At 37.7% G+C, this 19,437-nt stretch overlaps 1 protein-coding gene across 33 annotated transcripts in view; it reads right to left on the bottom strand.

Moving 5' to 3' along the window:
- Positions 1–18,704, bottom strand: part of NRCAM (neuronal cell adhesion molecule) — a 68,035-nt gene extending 49,331 nt beyond the window's left edge. For 12 of the 33 annotated variants that reach the window (XM_063100212.1, XM_063100233.1, XM_063100214.1 and 9 more), the window contains exons 1-7: positions 18,599–18,704; positions 16,439–16,456; positions 12,852–12,957; positions 10,836–11,032; positions 9,532–9,654; positions 5,146–5,316; positions 2,675–2,786 (exon numbers count right to left, since the gene is read on the bottom strand). In XM_063100212.1, coding sequence (XP_062956282.1) covers positions 2,675–2,786; positions 5,146–5,316; positions 9,532–9,654; positions 10,836–11,032; positions 12,852–12,957; positions 16,439–16,456; positions 18,599–18,704 — 833 coding nt within the window. Of the gene's footprint in view, positions 1–2,674; positions 2,787–4,585; positions 4,643–5,145; positions 5,317–9,531; positions 9,655–10,835; positions 11,033–12,851; positions 12,958–16,438; positions 16,457–18,598 lie in introns of those variants that run through there. The other 21 variants (XM_063100207.1, XM_063100223.1, XM_063100209.1 and 18 more) reach the window with 6 other exon arrangements.
- Between the last annotated feature and the right edge of the window lie 733 nt (positions 18,705–19,437).

Below are 19,437 nucleotides of genomic sequence, written 5' to 3'. Positions count from 1 at the left end.
GTTTGTAACAAGATTTTATATAAAGATCATGAGAAATAGGTAAACATTCCACTTCTACACTTCTTATATAAAAATGCTCAAAGTTTTGCACTTTCACATAATCAGAAGTATACTAATTTATGACACATCACAAACTTTGACTTCGATAGTGCAATGTGAATGCTAGCATGAGATACTCTACTGAAGGGACCTAAGTATTTTCTTCAAAGTTCTGACTAATGAGGAACTCTTGGAAATTTTTATATGATGGTACTATGTCAATCAAAATAATTACCATTAAATTAACAATACTAAATTATAATTTTTCATCAGCTAGAGTTAAAAACACACAGAGAAAGAGCTCATACACATTTTTGTGCCCATGAACTTTTACACACATTTCCATATCAAGTGGAAGATATTTTCTATTTTATAACAGGCTATTTGATGATATGAATTAAGAAATTAGAGGAATAGCATTCTTTCCTTAATTTTATTATTAGTGATATCTAAAGATATTATTATGCCAATTGATAAGAACAAATCAAACTCATGTATTACTCACACAATTTCTCACCCAACTATGTTTCTTATTAAATCATGAAATATGGAGACAGATGAAAACCCACAGTGGAAGATTCTCAAAGTCCCAGCCCTGTTGCTAAATTTCTCTCTTATCTTGGGCCTTAGTTTTTTTAGTTGCCTTGATGGGGATAATTATGCTTGACTTGATCTAATGACTTTAGAAGGTTTTCATAGGGTAAAATAAAAATCCATTCCATGCAAACATTTCCCAAGCACTGAATTATCTACTGAGCACAGAACTGTGTGCTGGGAAGATAATGTTCAAAAAAGTGAGGTCCAGGCCCTCAGGAAGATCACAATACTGTATTTGTCATTAGAAATGCAAGAGGGATTAACTGATTTTTTGTGGAATTGGTTTTGGCTTCTTTACTTGAATAAAAATAACCAAGCATGTACATCTGATGGAATAGCTTCTAAAATCAAAACATTCTGTGAATATAAAAAGAGAGAGAAGATGTGAAACCATTCTGAAAAACTGAAGGACTATACACATATGAAATCTGATAATTTATAATGTTTCCTTATAGGAGGCTAATCTGCATCTCATATAATCTGAAGATGAGAGGGGGTGGGGATAAAAGCACAACATCATAGTCTACACCTCAGAAAGCCATGAATTGCTTTGTAGGCCTATTACTCTACTGAGTAGTTGTAAAGCATCAGAAATATTTTGATTCTATGAGACGAATACTTGTTGGTTTGTAAGTGATAGAGTCCCAATCTTGGTCTTACAGCATTCCAAAGTTTTTAAAATTCTTTCAGGAGTTTTGCAAAATTTCCAAATACTGACCATATTTTAATTTTTCATAAAACATATCACTTGCAGAAAAAGGAGTCACTAAATTATGAGAATGGTACTTCTGCTCTCAAAAGGTTGAAGGTTAGTAGGTTAACCACTCTCCAACATAATGAGGATGAAAAATTGGAAGCTTAAAAAAAAAATTCTGGTGGAAAAGATGAATTTTTACCTTATTTAAAAAGGGGTTTTGCTAGTTTTCAGTTGCTTGGGGAACTGAATAATGTACCCTGTGATTTCCTGACTTGGCCAGCAGGGGTCTCCACGTGCCTCTTGAAGTGAAGATATTTTTGGATTCAGGAAAGAATGTGAGACCAATGAGTTACCCAGCTCAAGGATGGCACGGATCACACCTGCGAAGGCAGCATGTTTCTAAGATTCCATTCAAGGTTTTCAGCAGATGTGCCCATGCCTCTGATACTTGCTCTCCACCAGGCATAAGGCAGAGACCATAGAGAAACTTGCCTGTGATGAGGATCTAACATAACAGTTGCTCTTGTATTTGCGTGAGGCCTCCCTGCAACTCCTGTCAAAGGCACATCAGTTCTGGGGTGGCTTCAGTTTTGAGATGTGCACACATGAGACATTTCAGTGAATCTGGGCTTGGCTTTGTAACCTACCAATAGGAGGTCATGGAAGGGACAGTGTGCCGTTTCAGGGCTAGGCACTAAGAGGCCCTGTGCACATCTGTTGTTAGGAGAATAAGCCAGGGTGAGACTGCTACAAGGATGTGAGAAACTCATGGTCAACAGCTCAGTTACCCCAACTAACAGCCAGGAGACCATGAGAGTTGTGAGCCCACAGCTGGGCCACCAAGCAGGTATGTGAACGTGTTCAGCTGAGCTCAGCCAAACCTCGCCAGTTACAGCACAACTGCCTCGCAGACCTCTAGACAAAGGATTAATAATAAGTACCTACGATTTTTAAGCCACTAAGTTTTGAGCTGGTTTGTTAAAAAATAGCAAAGTAATGCACCCTAATTGTAATCATAGCAATCATAAGGTGATTACTGATACTTATTTCAATATGAACACTATTATATTAGCAAAATAGTCTAACAATATTTTGGAAACAATTACTAATTTTTTTTTTTATTTTTGGCAGCTTGCTGGTACAAGGATCCGAACTTTTGATCTTGGTGTTATAAAGCTGTGCTCTAACCAACTGAGCTAACAGGCCAACCCTGCTAAATTCTTCTCAATGCTTCATGGAATTAGTATGAGACAATGGCTCTTCCTGTAACATTAATACCTCACTAGAAATCTCCTATATTTTTATAAGAAATGTACATCAGAACAGATAGTGTTAACTTACAGTCCTTCTGCAATACACTCTAGTGAAAGCACATTTCCTCTTAATTCCTCCTTGTTACTTGCATTGCCTTCTGGAGTTAAAAATGTTGGAGGTCTCTCTCTACTTGATTTAGCTGCAAACAAGAAAAACAATATGCGTTAAAACTTATGAATATGTATTTCTAGAAGCACAGTTCACTGTCAAAAAAGCTGCCTAAAATTCTAATTCTTTTCCAAAACCATTTAACATTGATTGTGAAATTTGTTAAACTACATGTACCTACTCTCTGCCTTACAAATAGCCATCATTTACTCAGTTAACCAGGAATACAAACGATTTTGGCTGCATAAACACTAATAGTAAGGACTATTTTCTTTGTGTACATTTCCTTAATTTGGGTTAGATTTTTACAAATTTTCTGTGGGTTGCAAATTTTCAAAATGTCAACACAGAGAGGAAAATCATGTTTTCAAACTACATATCCCTCAACATTTGTGCTCAGGTCAAAGCAAAAAAGTGTCTATCTTTTGGAAGATGTTAGGTTTTTCAGAAAGGTATAGTTATGGAAGAGGTATTTTGGTTTACTCTGGGGAAAACAGTATAGTCAATTCCACTGATTAATCATATCAACCTCCCCCCACAAACTGCAAGTTTTGTGGAAAACAAAACAAAACTAGAGAGTTAACGACAGAGGTCTGGCAAATTATATGCCATCAATTAAGAATAATGGCAGAGTTAAATAAATTGAAATCGGTTTCCTCAATGAAAAAATAAAGAGGGTCCAAGTCAGAGATCTGAAGAATTTGTTCACAGATCACCATCTTTTTTATGGAGACCTTTCCAAAATGCAGCCTTATCGTCTGAAGGCCTCTCAGAAAAACTAAAGTAGAAATTGTACCATCTTAAGGTCTTATAGCCCTTGTTGGTTTTATTATCTATTTGATGCTCATATAAACTGAACGAAAAGGTAATACGTGAATTATCCTCATTTCTCAGAAGAAAAAAATGAATACCAGAAAAGGTATTACTTGAGAGAAATTAGTTTTACTAAAAATTTAGAGATGGTGGGGGAATACTTATTCCTCTGAAAACATTTTGGGAATGGTCTTCAGGGCCATATTTTTCAGGTATATATTAAAATAAAATAAGATAAAGTAAAATAAACAAAGGCAGGAGTTGTGGCATGTCTACCTTCGTTGCCAATGATATCCTAATTTTTTTACTTCATATCTCAAGGGTGAAAAATAAATATAGCAGAAATTCTGCCTTATGGACAATTCAGGGGACCTTATATCCAGAACCCATTATTTTCATTGATAATGAGTCGATGCTTGAGAGCCATATTTCCCTTAAGTAAAACAAATTCTTTTCTACTTAAAAGAATAAAGGTAAATGCTTTATTTAAAAAAATTACTCCTACTGAAGAAAGTGACTTGGTTTTAAACAAAACTAAGAGAAACACTATCACTAATTATATTGATAATGTCATATAAAAACAGATGGGAAATGTGATGATTTAGTATGAAATCCACCTAATGTTAGTTAATGGCTTTGATGAGTCACTATGACAGTAGGTTAATGTACCCTTGCTAATCCTTATTTAGTTCATGAGAAAAGTTTATGAACAGGACAAAAAATGGAAAATATAATTTCGAACATATATAAAGATTTTTTTCTAAATCATGTGAAGTGATTCTTTACATGAAAACAGTTACAAGTTTTATTGTTATACATACATCATGGAAAATGTTTTAGTGACATGCTTGAAAGTTTATCTACATTTCATAAAAAACATACATTTACACTAGTGGTATTAAACACATAACTAGAAATTTCATAAAGAAATAAAGTTAAATAGCCATGGAGGTGAAGTTAGTGAACTAAATTCTACAATGAAGGAGAGAATATCAGTTACAATCACCATAAACTCACCACCATAAAACTCAGTGTCACTCAAATTAGCAGCTATAGTGTCATTCAATTCATCCACTGAAATAAACAGAATATTATGAAGAGGGTGCAAAAGTAGGGGAGAAGGGTCAAAAAATATTGGGCAACAAAAGCAAATGTATACAGCTATGTTGAACAAGTGCCCTCCCTACCAATAAAAACAGTGCTTCACATCGTACATGACTAACTCATTAATTCACTCAGCCACCCCTAACCAGTAATACATGAAAATACAACTTAAGCTGCAGGACTGCCAATGAAAGGCATTGTGGGGCATAAAGCACACACAAATGCTCAGAACACAAGTGATTCAGAAGGTTACTATGAAAACAGTCATGGCAATAACAGCAAAAAAGTAAAATACAATATTTAGGGTATGCATGCTCTTTATAACACATATGCCAACACTTTAGTGGTCATTCACGGTAGATTCCTGATCAATGAATCTGTTTACTTCGAAGTCAGTAGTATTTAAAAGGTAATATATCTTGCACATATTTGTAAACATTATTGAAGGAGAGATCAGGAAGCTGAACTCTTACCTGAAATCACCTTCACAGAAATAGGTTGTTTCTGCTGTATGGTTTGAGTGTGATTAAATCTGGCATAACAGATATAATCTTCGCGGGTATCCTCTGGGAGAACATTAGAAAAATAAAGGTCTCCATTCAGACCTTGAGAAACCCTCTCACTTTGCGGAAGTCTTTGAAAGGCTGGTAAAAGGCAGAAAGAGATGCAGATCATTCCATCATAAAAGGGCCACTCTTCGAAATTAGCAAGATAGATATATCTACTAATAGTTCTGTGAACTTCACCTGAATATACTTTTTCTCTATAAAGCTCTTTGAGTAAAAGCAAATTAACTGTTAAAAAAAAATACATGATATGCTAAAACTCCAACTTTATCTGCCCAACCCTAATTTCTCAGGGGTGGGGACAGAGGCAAGATTAGAGTCATACAGTGAAGTGTTTTATTAAGCAAGTGTCAACAAAAAAGTTTTTTACAAAAAGTTTGTATGACTTTTCCTAATATTTAAATTAGCCCCTGACTGTTAAAGTCATAAACATGCATATCTTAGAAAATGCATGAAGGAAGCATATAAGGATGGTAACATGGGTTGCACCTGCACACAACGGTCAGAAACCCAGTACGTGGAGAGCAACTAACTGCGAGCTAGGCCCTGCGCCAGGCATTGGGCATTCCAGAGCCCCAGCCCTGTCTGAGCTCATGACCTAATTGAAGAATCAGGCAAAACACAAGCAATTCACTACAGGGTGCAATGATGACACTTTTTAATGCTTCGACCTGCCTCTCAGAAGCCCCCAACACCCTGTCTCCCTCACCTCCTCTACTTTTTCTTTTCTGAATTACTTACCGTCTTCTGACATATGACATATTTTACTAGTCATATGTATGACTTATTGCCTATCTCCCTTCACTAGAATTTAAGCTCCAGGAGGGCAGACACCTTCATCTGCTTTGTCCACTGTTGTAGCACTGGAACAGAGCCAGCCCTTCATAGGGGCTCCTTTGAATACTCGAAAGATTAAATGAATAACCATTGGCACTCTGACTTTCCAGTTTCAAGCATGACAATTTACTTCTCAGGTTCAGTGAAGAAACTGCCTAGACTTAGGCATTGATGGAAGATTTTCTTTTCTTTACTTTTTTATTGACACATAATAATTGTACGTAGTTATGGGGTACTATGTAATTTTTCAATACGTGTATATATTTTTCAATACATGTAATGACCAAACATGGTAATGAGTGTATCCATCACCTTGGACATTTATCATCTCCTTGTTGTGAAATCATTCAAAATCTTCTCTTCTAGCTATTTGAATATGCAATGTATTATTGTTAGCTATAGTCACCCTACTATGCAATAGAGTACCAGCACTTATTTGGAGGGAAGATTTTCTTAGCGGATGAAGGATGCAGGGAGGTGGGGTAAATGCAAGGATCTGTGTGTGAATTTACACTTGGCCAGCTAAAATACATCCTGAAGTTACTGACTCAGTTCACGAAGCCTTAACTGTGACAGTTCTTCAGCTCTAAGGTGAGAGAACTGGGAAAATTTGCACATCTCAGTGGCCTCAAGCCAGGTGTTATGTCCTCAAGCAGTATTTCTCCAGTCTGAATCAAGTGGGTATGTTCCTCCTGTGGCAGGTGCCTGGTATATAACATTTCACAAATGCAAAATTATGCTTAAAAGCCTGCAGCTCCCTTGGGCAGGAAAAGACAGAGAAACGTGGAGTCAGAGCTTAAAAGAACACTGGCTAGTCATGTTAACCAAGTTCTTGGTCAAGATGGGGGTTTGGTTGGTAATTGCAAATTCATAATTTTAAACCATTAGTCCCTAAGGAAAGGACTGTTTTAAAAATAACTCAGAAAAATAAAGTATATTTATTTAATGAATACAAAGACAACCATACATTTATTGTCTTCTGTTTCTGCTGCTGTTTTATTACTGATGGGTGCTGGTAGATCACATATAAGGCAATGGGATTTCACAAGTGTGGTAGCATTTTGCCCTTTATTTCCTCTGAATTTGAAAAAAATGTATGCAGACAAGAATAACTTCATAACATCATCTTGCAAGAAGAATACTATATGGATTTAAATTTTTTCTCATATTCCAGATGCAATTATATTTGAAAGGTCAGATGCTTTATCAAAAGCCTAAAATGTATGTAAATGACATAGCTAGCTGTGCAATGTGGGAAAAAAATTAGTTACGTATTCAGATGATTCTGGGACTTTATATGTGATATGTCCCTTTATTAAGCAGAAAGGTCATCATTTCTGAATAAGAACCAAGGACCAAATACTGGGCCTCAATTAGCAATGACATTTGTAGAGTGTTATTCTTGAAGTCATAAATCGCTTATTTATATTTGGCTTGTTACTTATTCTCTCAAAGACTGTGAAAGCTGTTATGTAATGACAGGAAAAATACATTTGTGCATTTAATTTATGTTTTAATTTGTGTTTTTCATTTCTTTGTGATATTTTGAGTGCTTTCACATAAGAAGAGTCAAAAATATAGATTAAATGTTAGAGCCAAATTTTCTCTTTAGTAATATGCATAGCCTCTGATTCCAGGGGAAATCGGGTTACTGAGAACAGAATGTATTTCCACAAATATTTTGAATTCATTCCCACCATTCCACCTAAATGACTCTGGTCAAGTTCATCAACAGCTTCTATGTTGCCAATCCAGTGGTCATTTCTCAGTGCCTGTGTTATCTGACCTATAGCAGCATTTGAAACAGCTGATCGTTCTGTTTTCTTGACACGCCTTCTTCACCTTGTCCTTGGTGAAGGACACCTTTGTTCTCTTTTTACCTCAGTGACTTCTCCTACTCATGTGCTTGCTGGTTTCTCCCGAAGTTCTTGGCCTCTGGGGGTTCCTGGTCTCCACCTCCCGCTCCCACTCCCTAAGTCCTCTCACCCAGCGGGGGCTGTAAGGTGCACCTATGTGCGAGCGATTCACACACTGCTGACTGGAGTCCCGAATCTTCCTTCCATTGCAGGTACTCATATCCCCGCCTCTTGCTGGGCATCTAGACATGACTGTCTTACAGGCCCCTCACATCCCAAGCTCTGGTTTCTTATTCTCCAAGCAGAACCACGTGCTACCTTTAAGGTTACGGGTTAAGCTACTAGCACAGGAAACTTTGGAGGGTGGAGGAAGCAGACCAACATACAGTTCCCTCAAGGATAGGGATGGGGTAGACAGATTTGAAGTTGCCTAATGGATGGCTTCATTTCTTTTTGCCTCCGTTTCCTCACGTGGAAGTGGAAAGAATAATTGGACATAGCTCATAGGGTTATTGTAAACAATTAATGGGACAACCCATGTAAAGTCCTTAGCAAAGCAACTGGAACTTAGTAAAGGTCCAATACATACTAGCTGTGTTGGGGATTAAAAAGCAAACAAAAACATAACACATCCAAAACAGCTTAATTCTCTCCCCATTATGGGCTTCTGCTGTTTCAGGAAATGGCAGTTCCATTTTATCACTCCTCAGTCTCCGAATTTTGTAGTTGTCCTTGATTCTTCTCTCTTATGCTCCCACACTACTCCACTAAATCCTGGTGGCTCTACCTTCAAAACATATCCAGAATCTGACCACTTTTTACCCCCTTTACTGCTACCACCCAAGGACAAGGCTCCATCAACTCTGCTTGGATTACAGCGCCGGCCCCCTAACCAGTCCCCATTCTGTCTTTTGTCACCTATATTCTCCACACATGAACTGAAGTGATATTATTACTATTTATTTTATTTCAGATAAAGTCACTCCTTCCATGTTTTCCTACTTTACTGAGAGCAAAAGCCAAAGCCCTTTCCACTGAGTCTCTGTGACCTTTCTGACCTTGTGCATCACTCTCTCCCTTGACTCCCTCAGTCTGGCCACATTGATTGACTCTTTGCCTTTTTTTTTTTTTTCTTTACACACTCCAGGGATGCTCCTACCTTAGGAGCTTAGGCTTGCACCTGTGTTCACTTTCCACACAGACATCTAGTGGCCTGGCTTGTTCTCATTCTTTTAGGTCTCTGCTCAAAACTCTGCTTTATTTTTTTCATAGCACTTATTGCTAACTGATACAGATTTGCTAAATGCATTTATTGTCTACCTCCTTCCCTATGCCCTTCCATTCCCGCTACATAGAATCTAAGCGCAGTGACTAGGATATTTGCTTGGTTTACTTAGACCAGTGTCTGGCACATAGTAAGTGCTCAATAAAATGGAATGAATGAATGAAATGACATGTTATTTATTCCAATGGGTTGCTACTTCCCTGGGCATCTCTAAAACATTTTATAAACATTTTATGAATCACAAGAGGCAATATTTTATTATGACAGTAAATAATCATAAGACTCTTAAAGAAAGTTCATATTGTTAAAACTTACAATTATCCATCCAAAATATTATAGGTGGTGGTAATCCAATTGGGGGTCTACAGGGAAGTACTAAAGGTTGACCATTTCGAAGTATCATTGGTTCAAGTTTTTCTTTGGTCCACAAGGGTGACCCTATTGAATTAATAAAAAAACTTGTAAGTTATTTCTCCAATGAAAAATAAAAAGAGATAGCTCTATAAAGAAAGGCAAACTAAACTTCCAGGGAAATAGTCATTTGGAATTTATGTACAATAAATTAATGAGAAAATAGTTTTTAAGTATAGTGATAAAAATTTAAAAAGTAAAGCATAGTAAAAAATTCTCATTCACTGCCACTAACAGTATAAATTCTAACCCAGTGATCACATATGTAAGAATTTATACTAAATAATCATCAAGAAGACATATAATTTTGATGTAAGCATGCTGTTCACAAGAGAATGAAAAACACATAAATGTCAAAAGATTTGTTAAATAAGTAATTGTACACTTATACCTTTGAATACCATACAGTATTACATAAGTATATTTATTTATAAGATTGATATGAGAATACACATGACATATCAATAAGTAAGAAAAGACTGTAAAATAGTATTTCAGAATGAGCTGGTTTTAAACACATACATACATATCTGCCTGGAAAAAAAAGGAAAGAATATTTGAGTAGTAGTTATTTCCTTTAATGGAAGGATTCATAAGTAACATTTACATTTCTTTTTTGTTTATCTGTAATTACTTTTTCTATAATGAACACATATTACATCTATAATAAAAAAAGTTTTAAAAATGACCATTACTGCAAATAAGCACTGTTCTTTAAATACATGCTCTTGAGATTGTTGAGAGGATTTTGGTACTGCCCACTGCAAGAAAAGCAACAATAATATCAATGTAGTGAGGACACTCTATTTCCAGGGAAAGTTTGAAACAAAAATGTTTAAAGTAGTAACACCTAGACCTCAATGACCCATATCATAATGAGTTTATTTCTATCTGGCCATAGGAATAAATAAGGTACATGAGAAATAAATAATTAGATCAATTCTGGGAAGAAATGCTTCTTTCTTAACTCTGCTGTTTTATTCAGGACTACTTGTATGAAAGACATATTGGATCTGCAAAGCATTATTAGTCTGAGGAGTTTGTTAGGGTAAAGTGGAAAGGAGCAATAATTTTCCTGCAAAACAAAGTCAGAATATCAGAGGCAATGCCATTGCTTTCTTGTAATAGTATTCGGATGATGTAACAGATGCTGAGTTTTGGAGCAATACTTTAAAAAGGGTCATGTTTGGTTGACAAGTCCCACTTACTGGATGGGCGGATGACAATGTTATTAGAAATCGCAGCTCCGCGTTCATTTCTTGCTGTGCACTGATAGACTCCTTCATAGGTCTCTGCTTTCCCTTCACTCATGATGTTGATTATGAGCGTTCCGGAGCCAGGCTTCATGGTGACTAGTGGGTCTTTATCTATGTCAAAATGAGTGCCATTACGAGTCCAGGAAAAGCTGCCCAACACATAAAAGATTAAGTTTGTTAATAGTCCAGAAAAATATGATTACTTACTCTTTAAAAAATTCTTAGCAGTTCATGGGTTTCTAGAAATAATTATTAGATTTTAATATTCAGTAAAAGAGCAATAGGCCCCTATACCTGAAATGTTCCATTGAATCATGGCTTAGAAAAAAGTGCTGGCTGTAAATTTTAAGGCACACGTCTTTAGAACTAGCCCGAATCTGGCCCAATAAAGAAATCATGCACAAATTGCCTGACATTTTTTTAAGAAAATTCAGGAAGCAGGTCTCCCAGGCACTCTCTCTTAGATCTGTATTAGCATTTTTATCGTAAAGTCCATTGTTCATCGAGTTGATAACCTGTCTATAAAAATTTGCTCTGGGCTAAAATGTGACAAGAAAGGCCTCCACAAGTACTACCTTTTAGTGTTGAAAATTGATCAGAGCAGTTTCAAGTTATCAAAATGCAAACTGCAGGATGGGAGGAGGCTAAGTGATATGAGTTCAGGGGTGTTGTAAATGATGGTTATTAAAAGTGGTAGTTCTATATAAATACGTTTTGAGAATTTTTAATTCTAGAGATGATTCGTGAATTACTTAGCAGGTATGCCAGACTGTCAACTGAGATTCCTCTTTCTCAATTTTATTTATATAAAAGACTGCCTTACATAAAAGTCACAGTGCTCATGTAGTTGAATACTTTATAATCAGTCACAAACCAATGATGGCTGTACTCATACAAAGACATGAATCTCTAAACTTCACAGTGTTTTCTGGGCCCACTTGAATTTCCCTTCCCACTATTTATCTTTACAGCAGTGGTTGCCCCAACCTGGGTGGGAGGTGGTGGTGGATGCTACTGGCATCTAGAAGGAAAGGCCAGGGTTGCTGCTAAATATCCTACAATGCACAGGACAGCTTCCATCCCTGCAACAAAAAATTATCTGGCCCTAAATATCAACAGTGATGAAGAGGAGAAATCCTGCCTTACAGAGAGTTATAGGAGGTAAGCATGAAACTGAAGGGGAACTCTATCAAAGGACACCACATTAGGGCTTGTGTGACAGAAGTTTCCAATACTATGCAGAATACATTCTTTTGAAGTAAACCTTTGCTGAGAGTTTTGACATATATAAGTATCAGTTAATTTTTTCTCAGGTGCTAGTTTGTGATAGTGTGGTAAGTCCTGTCATAGACAAACTTGGAAATAAAATATCTAGAAACTTTCACTTCTTTATTACTTAAAAATCCACATTACACTTTATACTTTTCCTCTTTTTTCCCCTCACATTGCATTCTAATAATAATGACCCAGCTCTCCAAAACTCTCATATATTACTGGATAAGTCACAGATCCAGTACTATATGAGGAAACTAAACACCAGAGAAAGGGGGTTTGCCCATGTCATAAGGCCATTTGTGTAAAAACCAGGATTAGAAAGCTCTTTCTGTGTCTCCCCACAATCGATGAGTATTTTGCAGAAGGGTGTGAGTACGGAAATGCAATCATCTGGGTTTTTAAGAACAACAAATTGGCTCTAATTTAAGCAGAGACAAAACAAAATGATACTTTAGAGATAGGAAGGACCTGAGAAGTTACTTTCAATATCTTTGAAGGGCAAAAATGGGCTGGGGAGTTGGTTAGATGAACCAAAGTGTAATACAGTCAGTCACGTTGAGAAATATCCAACTAAAAAAGGAAGTGCTCCATACGGCCTACCTTATTCTACAGAAATTTCCGAACCCATTTCTATATTTAGAGAGACCCCCCAACTTACTTTCAGTACTGTAACATAGCAGAAAGCCCACTCACCTGGGAGGAGGCTTCCCCTTGGCCTCACACTGGATTACAATGTTCTCCCGAGGGTCAATAATATAGTCTTTTGGAGACTGTTGAGTGATAGTTGGAGGCTGTACCACTTAATTGTAGAAAGAAGAATAATGTAAAGAAATAAATCATTAATATCATAATAGCAATCAGTTTTTTCCTGTATCAAAATCACTTACCTTAGACTAAATATCCTCCAAATATTTTTGGTAATTTCTACTGTGGCAGCACAAACCTCAGTAGATTTCCAAAGAAAAGTCTCCTAAAGCTGTGAAGTCACAGCATAACTTCCATTTGATAACTTTATAAGCACTCAAAAGGTCTACTTTCCCACAAAGGAGTTTGGGAAAATAATTACCGATACAAGCCTAACATTAAGACAGTTTCTTTTCTGATGTAACAATGAGAAATTCTTCTGATTCCTTTGGCTCAAACAATATCTTTCAATGAAATTTAAGTTATGAGGTAAATTTGTGTCTTTCTTAAGAAAGAGTAACTGACTTATAGTTCATTAGTATGCTAATGTAAATTAATATATCTTAAGAACAAATATATTTGAGAAGTTAATATTAAAAAGATTGTTAAATTGGAGATTTGACATGTCTCATTAAAGCCAAGAGATAGGTGAATTAAAGAGGAACAAAGATAAAATGGTCTTTTTAGAAGGTAAATGGAATTGGGGAAGTTCTCTCTTCTAGGAAGTTCTCTGTCTCTGTTCTAGGAGATAATGTTTCCATTTTACTCTTCAAAGTGGGGTCTGATCATTTGTTATCAAATCGTAAGGGAAACTGTTCTGACACAGAACAATCTAATATGAAGAAAGCTGGTGTCTGTACCCCTAAGGCTCTTCAAGTTGCTCTAAGATTAGCAGGTCCTTTTTGTGAAATCAGAATTACAAAGTGTTAGAAAAGGAAGAGACTGGAGAAATAATCTACTGTATTTCAACATCTTTCATTGCTCTGGGTGGCAAAAGGGCTTGAGGAGGCAGACACAAAGCAGAGAAGATAAACTCTCTTGAGTGGCTCCTGGTAGAAAGCCACTGCCGTGCACAGCTCCAGGGAGAGCTATTTATACAGAACAGTGGTTCTCAACCAGGGGCAGTTCACCCCACCCTTTGGGGACATTTAGCTATATCTGTAGACAATTTCAATAGTCACAACTAGAGTGGTAGTGATACTGGCATCTGCTTGATGCCCATTATTGGGAAGATAAAATAGTTTGGTTAGGCTCCCTGGCTTGGGGCAGGTTGGGGGTTGTGCAGCACATTCTTTGTAAGCAGGTTGTGTGTGTGGGGGGGGGTGGGGGTGTGTGTGGGTGGGTGGAGTTAGTGTGCATGCACAATGCGGTGGCTTGGCTGGCATCTGCCTTGGGCATCTGCCGCGTGGCCATGCTCTCCAACCTACAGCTTTCAAGGACCTGTTTTGCCAGTTACCTAGCTCATAGACCTGTGTGTGAGGGGTCTGGTGACCCAGACTGGCATGTGAGGGGTCTGGTTACCCAGCCTGGCATGTGAAGGGTTTGTGACCCAGTCTGTGAATAGGCTTGAGGGGTCTGTGAGCTCCAGACACGGCCCTAGCTCGACAGTTGGCCCAGTTGGCAGGATTACGGGTAAAAGAGCCCGAGCATGACACCAGTAGAGGCCAGGGGTGTTGCTAAATGTCTTAGAATGTACAGGACAGCCCCCCACAACAAAGACTTCTCTGACCCCAAATGTCAGTAGTGCTGAGGCTGAGAGGCCTGGCACAGACCACATGTGAATGGTACCCCCAGAGCTGTGCAACCTAGTGGCCCTGCTCCAGTTTGCTCTCCTCTGCATCGTGTAACTTTCTCCAAGGCTGTCTCTTGGACTCTTGTCGCTTTCCTTTCCTTCACTGCTGCATGTGACCTTCTGGATCTTCCTTTTCCTCTCTGCCCATACTCTGTGCTTCCTTTGTGAAACCTCTTTCACCTGCCAGCTAAGCATTTCCCAAAGCTCAGTAACTGCCCTCTGCACTTAGCTCTCTTTATTGTGGTTAATTGTTGCCACACCACCGTGTCCAAAATCCTATAATTCTGCAAACATTGTTCTGTTCTCTTGCCTTATCTCCAGTCTTATTGCTGTCCACTAGACATCTCTTACTAAATATGCAAATAATGCCTAAAGTATAGATCAAAAGCTAAACTCATTATTTTCATCGTTTATTGTGCACCTATTATACATAGGATACTGGACAGTCTCCATTTCCCTTCCCCCTCCTTGTCCTCCAGCTAACCCAGCTGCCCTTCCCAGCCTCCATCATACACATGGGATCCTCATTCTTCTACCCATCAGTATCCAATGCTGGTTAGTATTTTGGTCTGGTGGTTAAGAACTAGTCTGTTTCTTGCTAGCTATGAGACTTCAAGCAAGTTTCTTAACTTCTGTAGATTCCTCAGAGGGCAAATGAGATTTAAAAAGTAGTATCTGCCTCCTAGGGTAGCTGGGAGGCTTAATAAAATTCTTGTAAAATTCTTAGTACATGTTAATGCTATGAGTTCAATGATGTTACCTTTTGAAAACATTATCATCATAATCATTTTTATTTGAACCAGATTCACCTTTGAATGATCCTTCGGGCTCTGGGAGTAGAGTTTGGGATAATGAAAGGATGTCTGGAATTCCACACCCAGGGATGGTGGACAGAGGCAGTGGGGGAGGGGATTCTTAGGAGCCATTCAGTCCAATTCCTTGTGTTTTTCTGGAAGTGAAAGGTGGGCAAATTTGGTGGTTTCAAATGCAGAGCTTCTATTCACGTGTCTGCGGCCGAGCTGGCTTAGATGCCACTGCTAACTGCCAGGAGTTTATTACCCAGACGTACTTATTTGAATGGTGCTTAGATCACCTGGCAATTAACAAATGCTTTGCAGCAATAAGGGGAAAAAGTGATTTTATATATTTTTTCCGGTTAATCCAATGTCAAAGGAAATTTTCAAGTGCCTGAAAATCACTTTTTAGCTAGATGATAGATGCTGCCCAGCTGTCAGAGGCAGCAGAAATTTTTGCTTAGCGCAAGCTGCTCAGAAATGACATCAGTGCCTTTTGCACACAAGACAATATTCAAATTTGCTGCGTTATTCTACTGATGGCGTCTAGAAACACTAGTCTACACAGTCTTTTTCACTAAAGAAGTATAAGAGGACATGAAGATGTTGACTTGGGTAAAGCTTCTGCATGCGCCCACCCTGTAAAAGACAGCAAAAAATGCATCTTTGTTCCAGCAAACATTTAATAGTATTTAGAACCAGATAATTGTTCTCTCTAAATTTTGAGAATTTTCTCATTGAGTTACATCAGATGTAAATAAAGCTTGGAAGTTAGTAGAGCAGTATATTGGTAGAAGAAAGATTCATACTGGAGCCTTCAGAATTCATGCAGGTAATATATTAAATTTGCATCTTGGTATTTAAATGCAATATTTAGCTATAGTAAACACACATGCTTAAAAAGGCACTCATCACAAAACATAAAATTGTGCATTTAATTCAAAAAACAAACACATGGTTGACATGATCAAATTTTCACACTGCCTAGTAATTTATAGAAAGACACTTACAGTCTTCAAGAAGTTTTGCTTTTCCCCATCAATATCAGCAGGTGAGTGGGCAAACAGGATTAAAGAAAATCAGATGTTAATAATAAGAACGTTAGAACTCTGAAGATAAAAGGAGCATCTTGTCTATTTGATTTGACCTAAAAAACCCATATACAGTGAAGGTTGAAGTTGTGAAATTGCAAGAGAAAAAAATCTCGCATTAATAGTTTTGTTTATTCCTGCAGCAGCTTTCCCACATAAACATATGGAAGAACAAAAGCAACGCTGTAGGCAAAAAATGATTCTTCCAGGAATAAGAACAGCTAATTCCATTCCATACATGTTGTGCTGGACAAGTAATTATGCTCAATTTGAAAAATAGCTGAAATCTACAATTAATTTGAGTTGTCACATACTGTGTAGTGTCTGATCCTATTATCCCAGACATCACTTTGCACATGGTAATAATATCTAACAATGGGACATTGCTACAATGACAATGCTCCATCTAGGCCAAGTCCAACATTAATTTTAGATTTTTATATTTCTATGGTTAATCCCCAAGTCAGTAATTGAACTTTTTAGACTGTTAGCATACGTCCACTTCAGAATTCCTCAATCACCCGGGATTGTTGGTGCATACACCAAGGAGCAGCTCACGTACTGGAGAAAGGGTATAAGGAACAGGGGCGGGGAAGAAATTATATTAGCATGCAATTCAAATCATTTCACAGTGCTGCCTGTCATTACTACTTGTAAAGGTTAATGCAGGAGCTCCTGGGTTATCCATGACTTTCTTTTCATCATGGTTATGCTGCTTCTCCATTAGCAGTGATAATTGAGTTAGCCGTAGGTGACTGTTTCCCTCTGATTGTTAGATTGAGCAGTCAGATTAAGGGGGAATACATTTAACAAGCGAGAGAACAAAAGCATTTCTCTCAAGTGCTTTTTTTCCTCTTCTTTATATCTGTTAGGGCAAATGCTTTTAGGCATTCCCACTCCAATGGGCTTAAGCAATTACATATTTTTTGAAAATTGAAATTAAGGTCGTTGGATGAATATTTTTTAAAAAGAAGAAAAATCACATTCTATTTTACTTTATACTGTAGAAGCAGAGCAAAGTAGTCAACAAAGTGTGGGCAGACCACATCTCTTAATGTCTTCCCACTGGCAGTTTCAACCTCTGTGGCAAAAAATGACATCCCAACAATTGAATAGCCCCAGGAAAGTGCTATCTGCCTTGCACCTTGGAAAGCTTGCCAAACAGATGTTCTATTCAGGAAGCTAATGGATTTAAAGATGTCACGCAGATTAGGGATAAAGGATAAATCAATTCTGAAGTACAGTAATTGTCTAGATTTGAAATTCTGCTTTCCACTGCAAGAAAAGTGACCAGTTGGAACCTAGCATTATCTTTATTTTTCACAGACAGGCCACCCAGACCAGGAAGAGTGCAGCATATATTCTACTATTAGGAAAGCAGTGGGCTGATTTAGTAGCCCATTTTAGTGTTTTTGCAGATTACTTGCCTTATTCGCAAAATTTGCATCCTGGTCTTGGTTTAAACCAAAGAAGACTACTCATTAGCCTCTAGATGAGATGATTTCCCTAATTCTAGATTCATATTTAAGAAAATTAAAAAGTGAAGTGTGGCTTGTATGAATCAAGATGCTCAGACAATCTGAATCTGGGTGGTTTGGGGGATACAGAGGGTGTAGTGTTGGTGGAGAGACCACCCCCCAATCTTTTCTGAGCACTCTCAGCATATAAAGGGAGAGGGTAAGGCGGTGGGGGGATGAATGGGGAAATCTCCATGATCATTTTAAAGAAGTGGTTCCTATAGTTTACTTGCAGGACTGCTTCTCTAAAGAGCCTCCTGACAGAAGGATCAGGGCAGCTGCACCACTCCTTCTCAGGACATCCCTGCCACAGTGCACAAAAGGCACCTGAGGAGGAAGAAGGATAATGACTGGGAGGGGACAGTGTGTCTGGCCATTTCAATGGACATTTCTATGTTGTGAGTCTTTATAAACACCAGGTGCTGAAGGTAAAAACAAATTAATTTTGATTAGCTTTTCAGTGTCACACAGACACCGCCTCCATGCACACAGTTCAGAGTGATGGTGAATGCTGGGAAGTGTTGACTCCTAGGCCTATCAGCTTTAAAACATTAATACTTACGATCGAGAGGTACTTCCAATGCACTAATCATCTGGCACAGGAAGAGAATCAGGGGCACTCTGCCTGCAGATAAGCACTTCTTTTTCGGCATTATTTTAAGCTGCATTAGCTTAACTCCTGCTGAGACCCACAAACTGAATTTTCTTTTCCTCTTTGACAAAAGATTTGTGTGCAACGTTTAAATTTCACACAGGGAACTGAAAAAAGATAGAATAAGAATAATAATTACAATGTATTAAAAAGAAGGAAATGAAGAGTGGAAGTCTGCAGTACAGAAAATTAGCCCTGTATTACACACGAACTCTACAAGGGAGCTAACTTTTAAATATTTAACTCTGAAGACTGCAATAATCATTTATTCATAAATCAGCTAAAATCAGTTCAGAAATATCTGTAGTGATGTCAAGCAAGATCTGTCCACTTTACCATCCTTACAGTTTTCCATCTTAAATATTTGTTTCATAAGTGCTCAGCAGATATCATGTCTTTCCCAATAAATCAGGAAAACTTGGCTTTTCAGCTGGTTAAGAAAGTGATCACTTTGTGACTTTAAAGAGGAGACCTAATGGCTTCTCCATTCTAGAGATCAACTCTGGGAAAGTTCAAGGCATTGTTGCAAATTTATTTAAAATCAAAACACTGATTTACCAGCTGAACACCAACAATTTAGGCCTTCCCCCTGTCTCATCTACACGACACCAGCAGACCTGGCTGGGCTCTGGGTTCCAGACCTTCCTCCCTGTGGCCACACTCCTTAACAGTGTTGATTAATTTTTTCTAGAGTGTCTTCCTTGCTTAAATATTGCGAGTAGTCATATGTGATTTATCAAATAAAGTCC

This window comes from Cynocephalus volans, chromosome 6, assembly GCF_027409185.1.
Source record: "Cynocephalus volans isolate mCynVol1 chromosome 6, mCynVol1.pri, whole genome shotgun sequence".
NCBI classification, from domain to species: Eukaryota; Metazoa; Chordata; class Mammalia; order Dermoptera; family Cynocephalidae; genus Cynocephalus; species Cynocephalus volans.
Note: the sequence above shows the minus strand (reverse complement) of the source record. Positions and strands in the feature narration are given on the sequence as shown.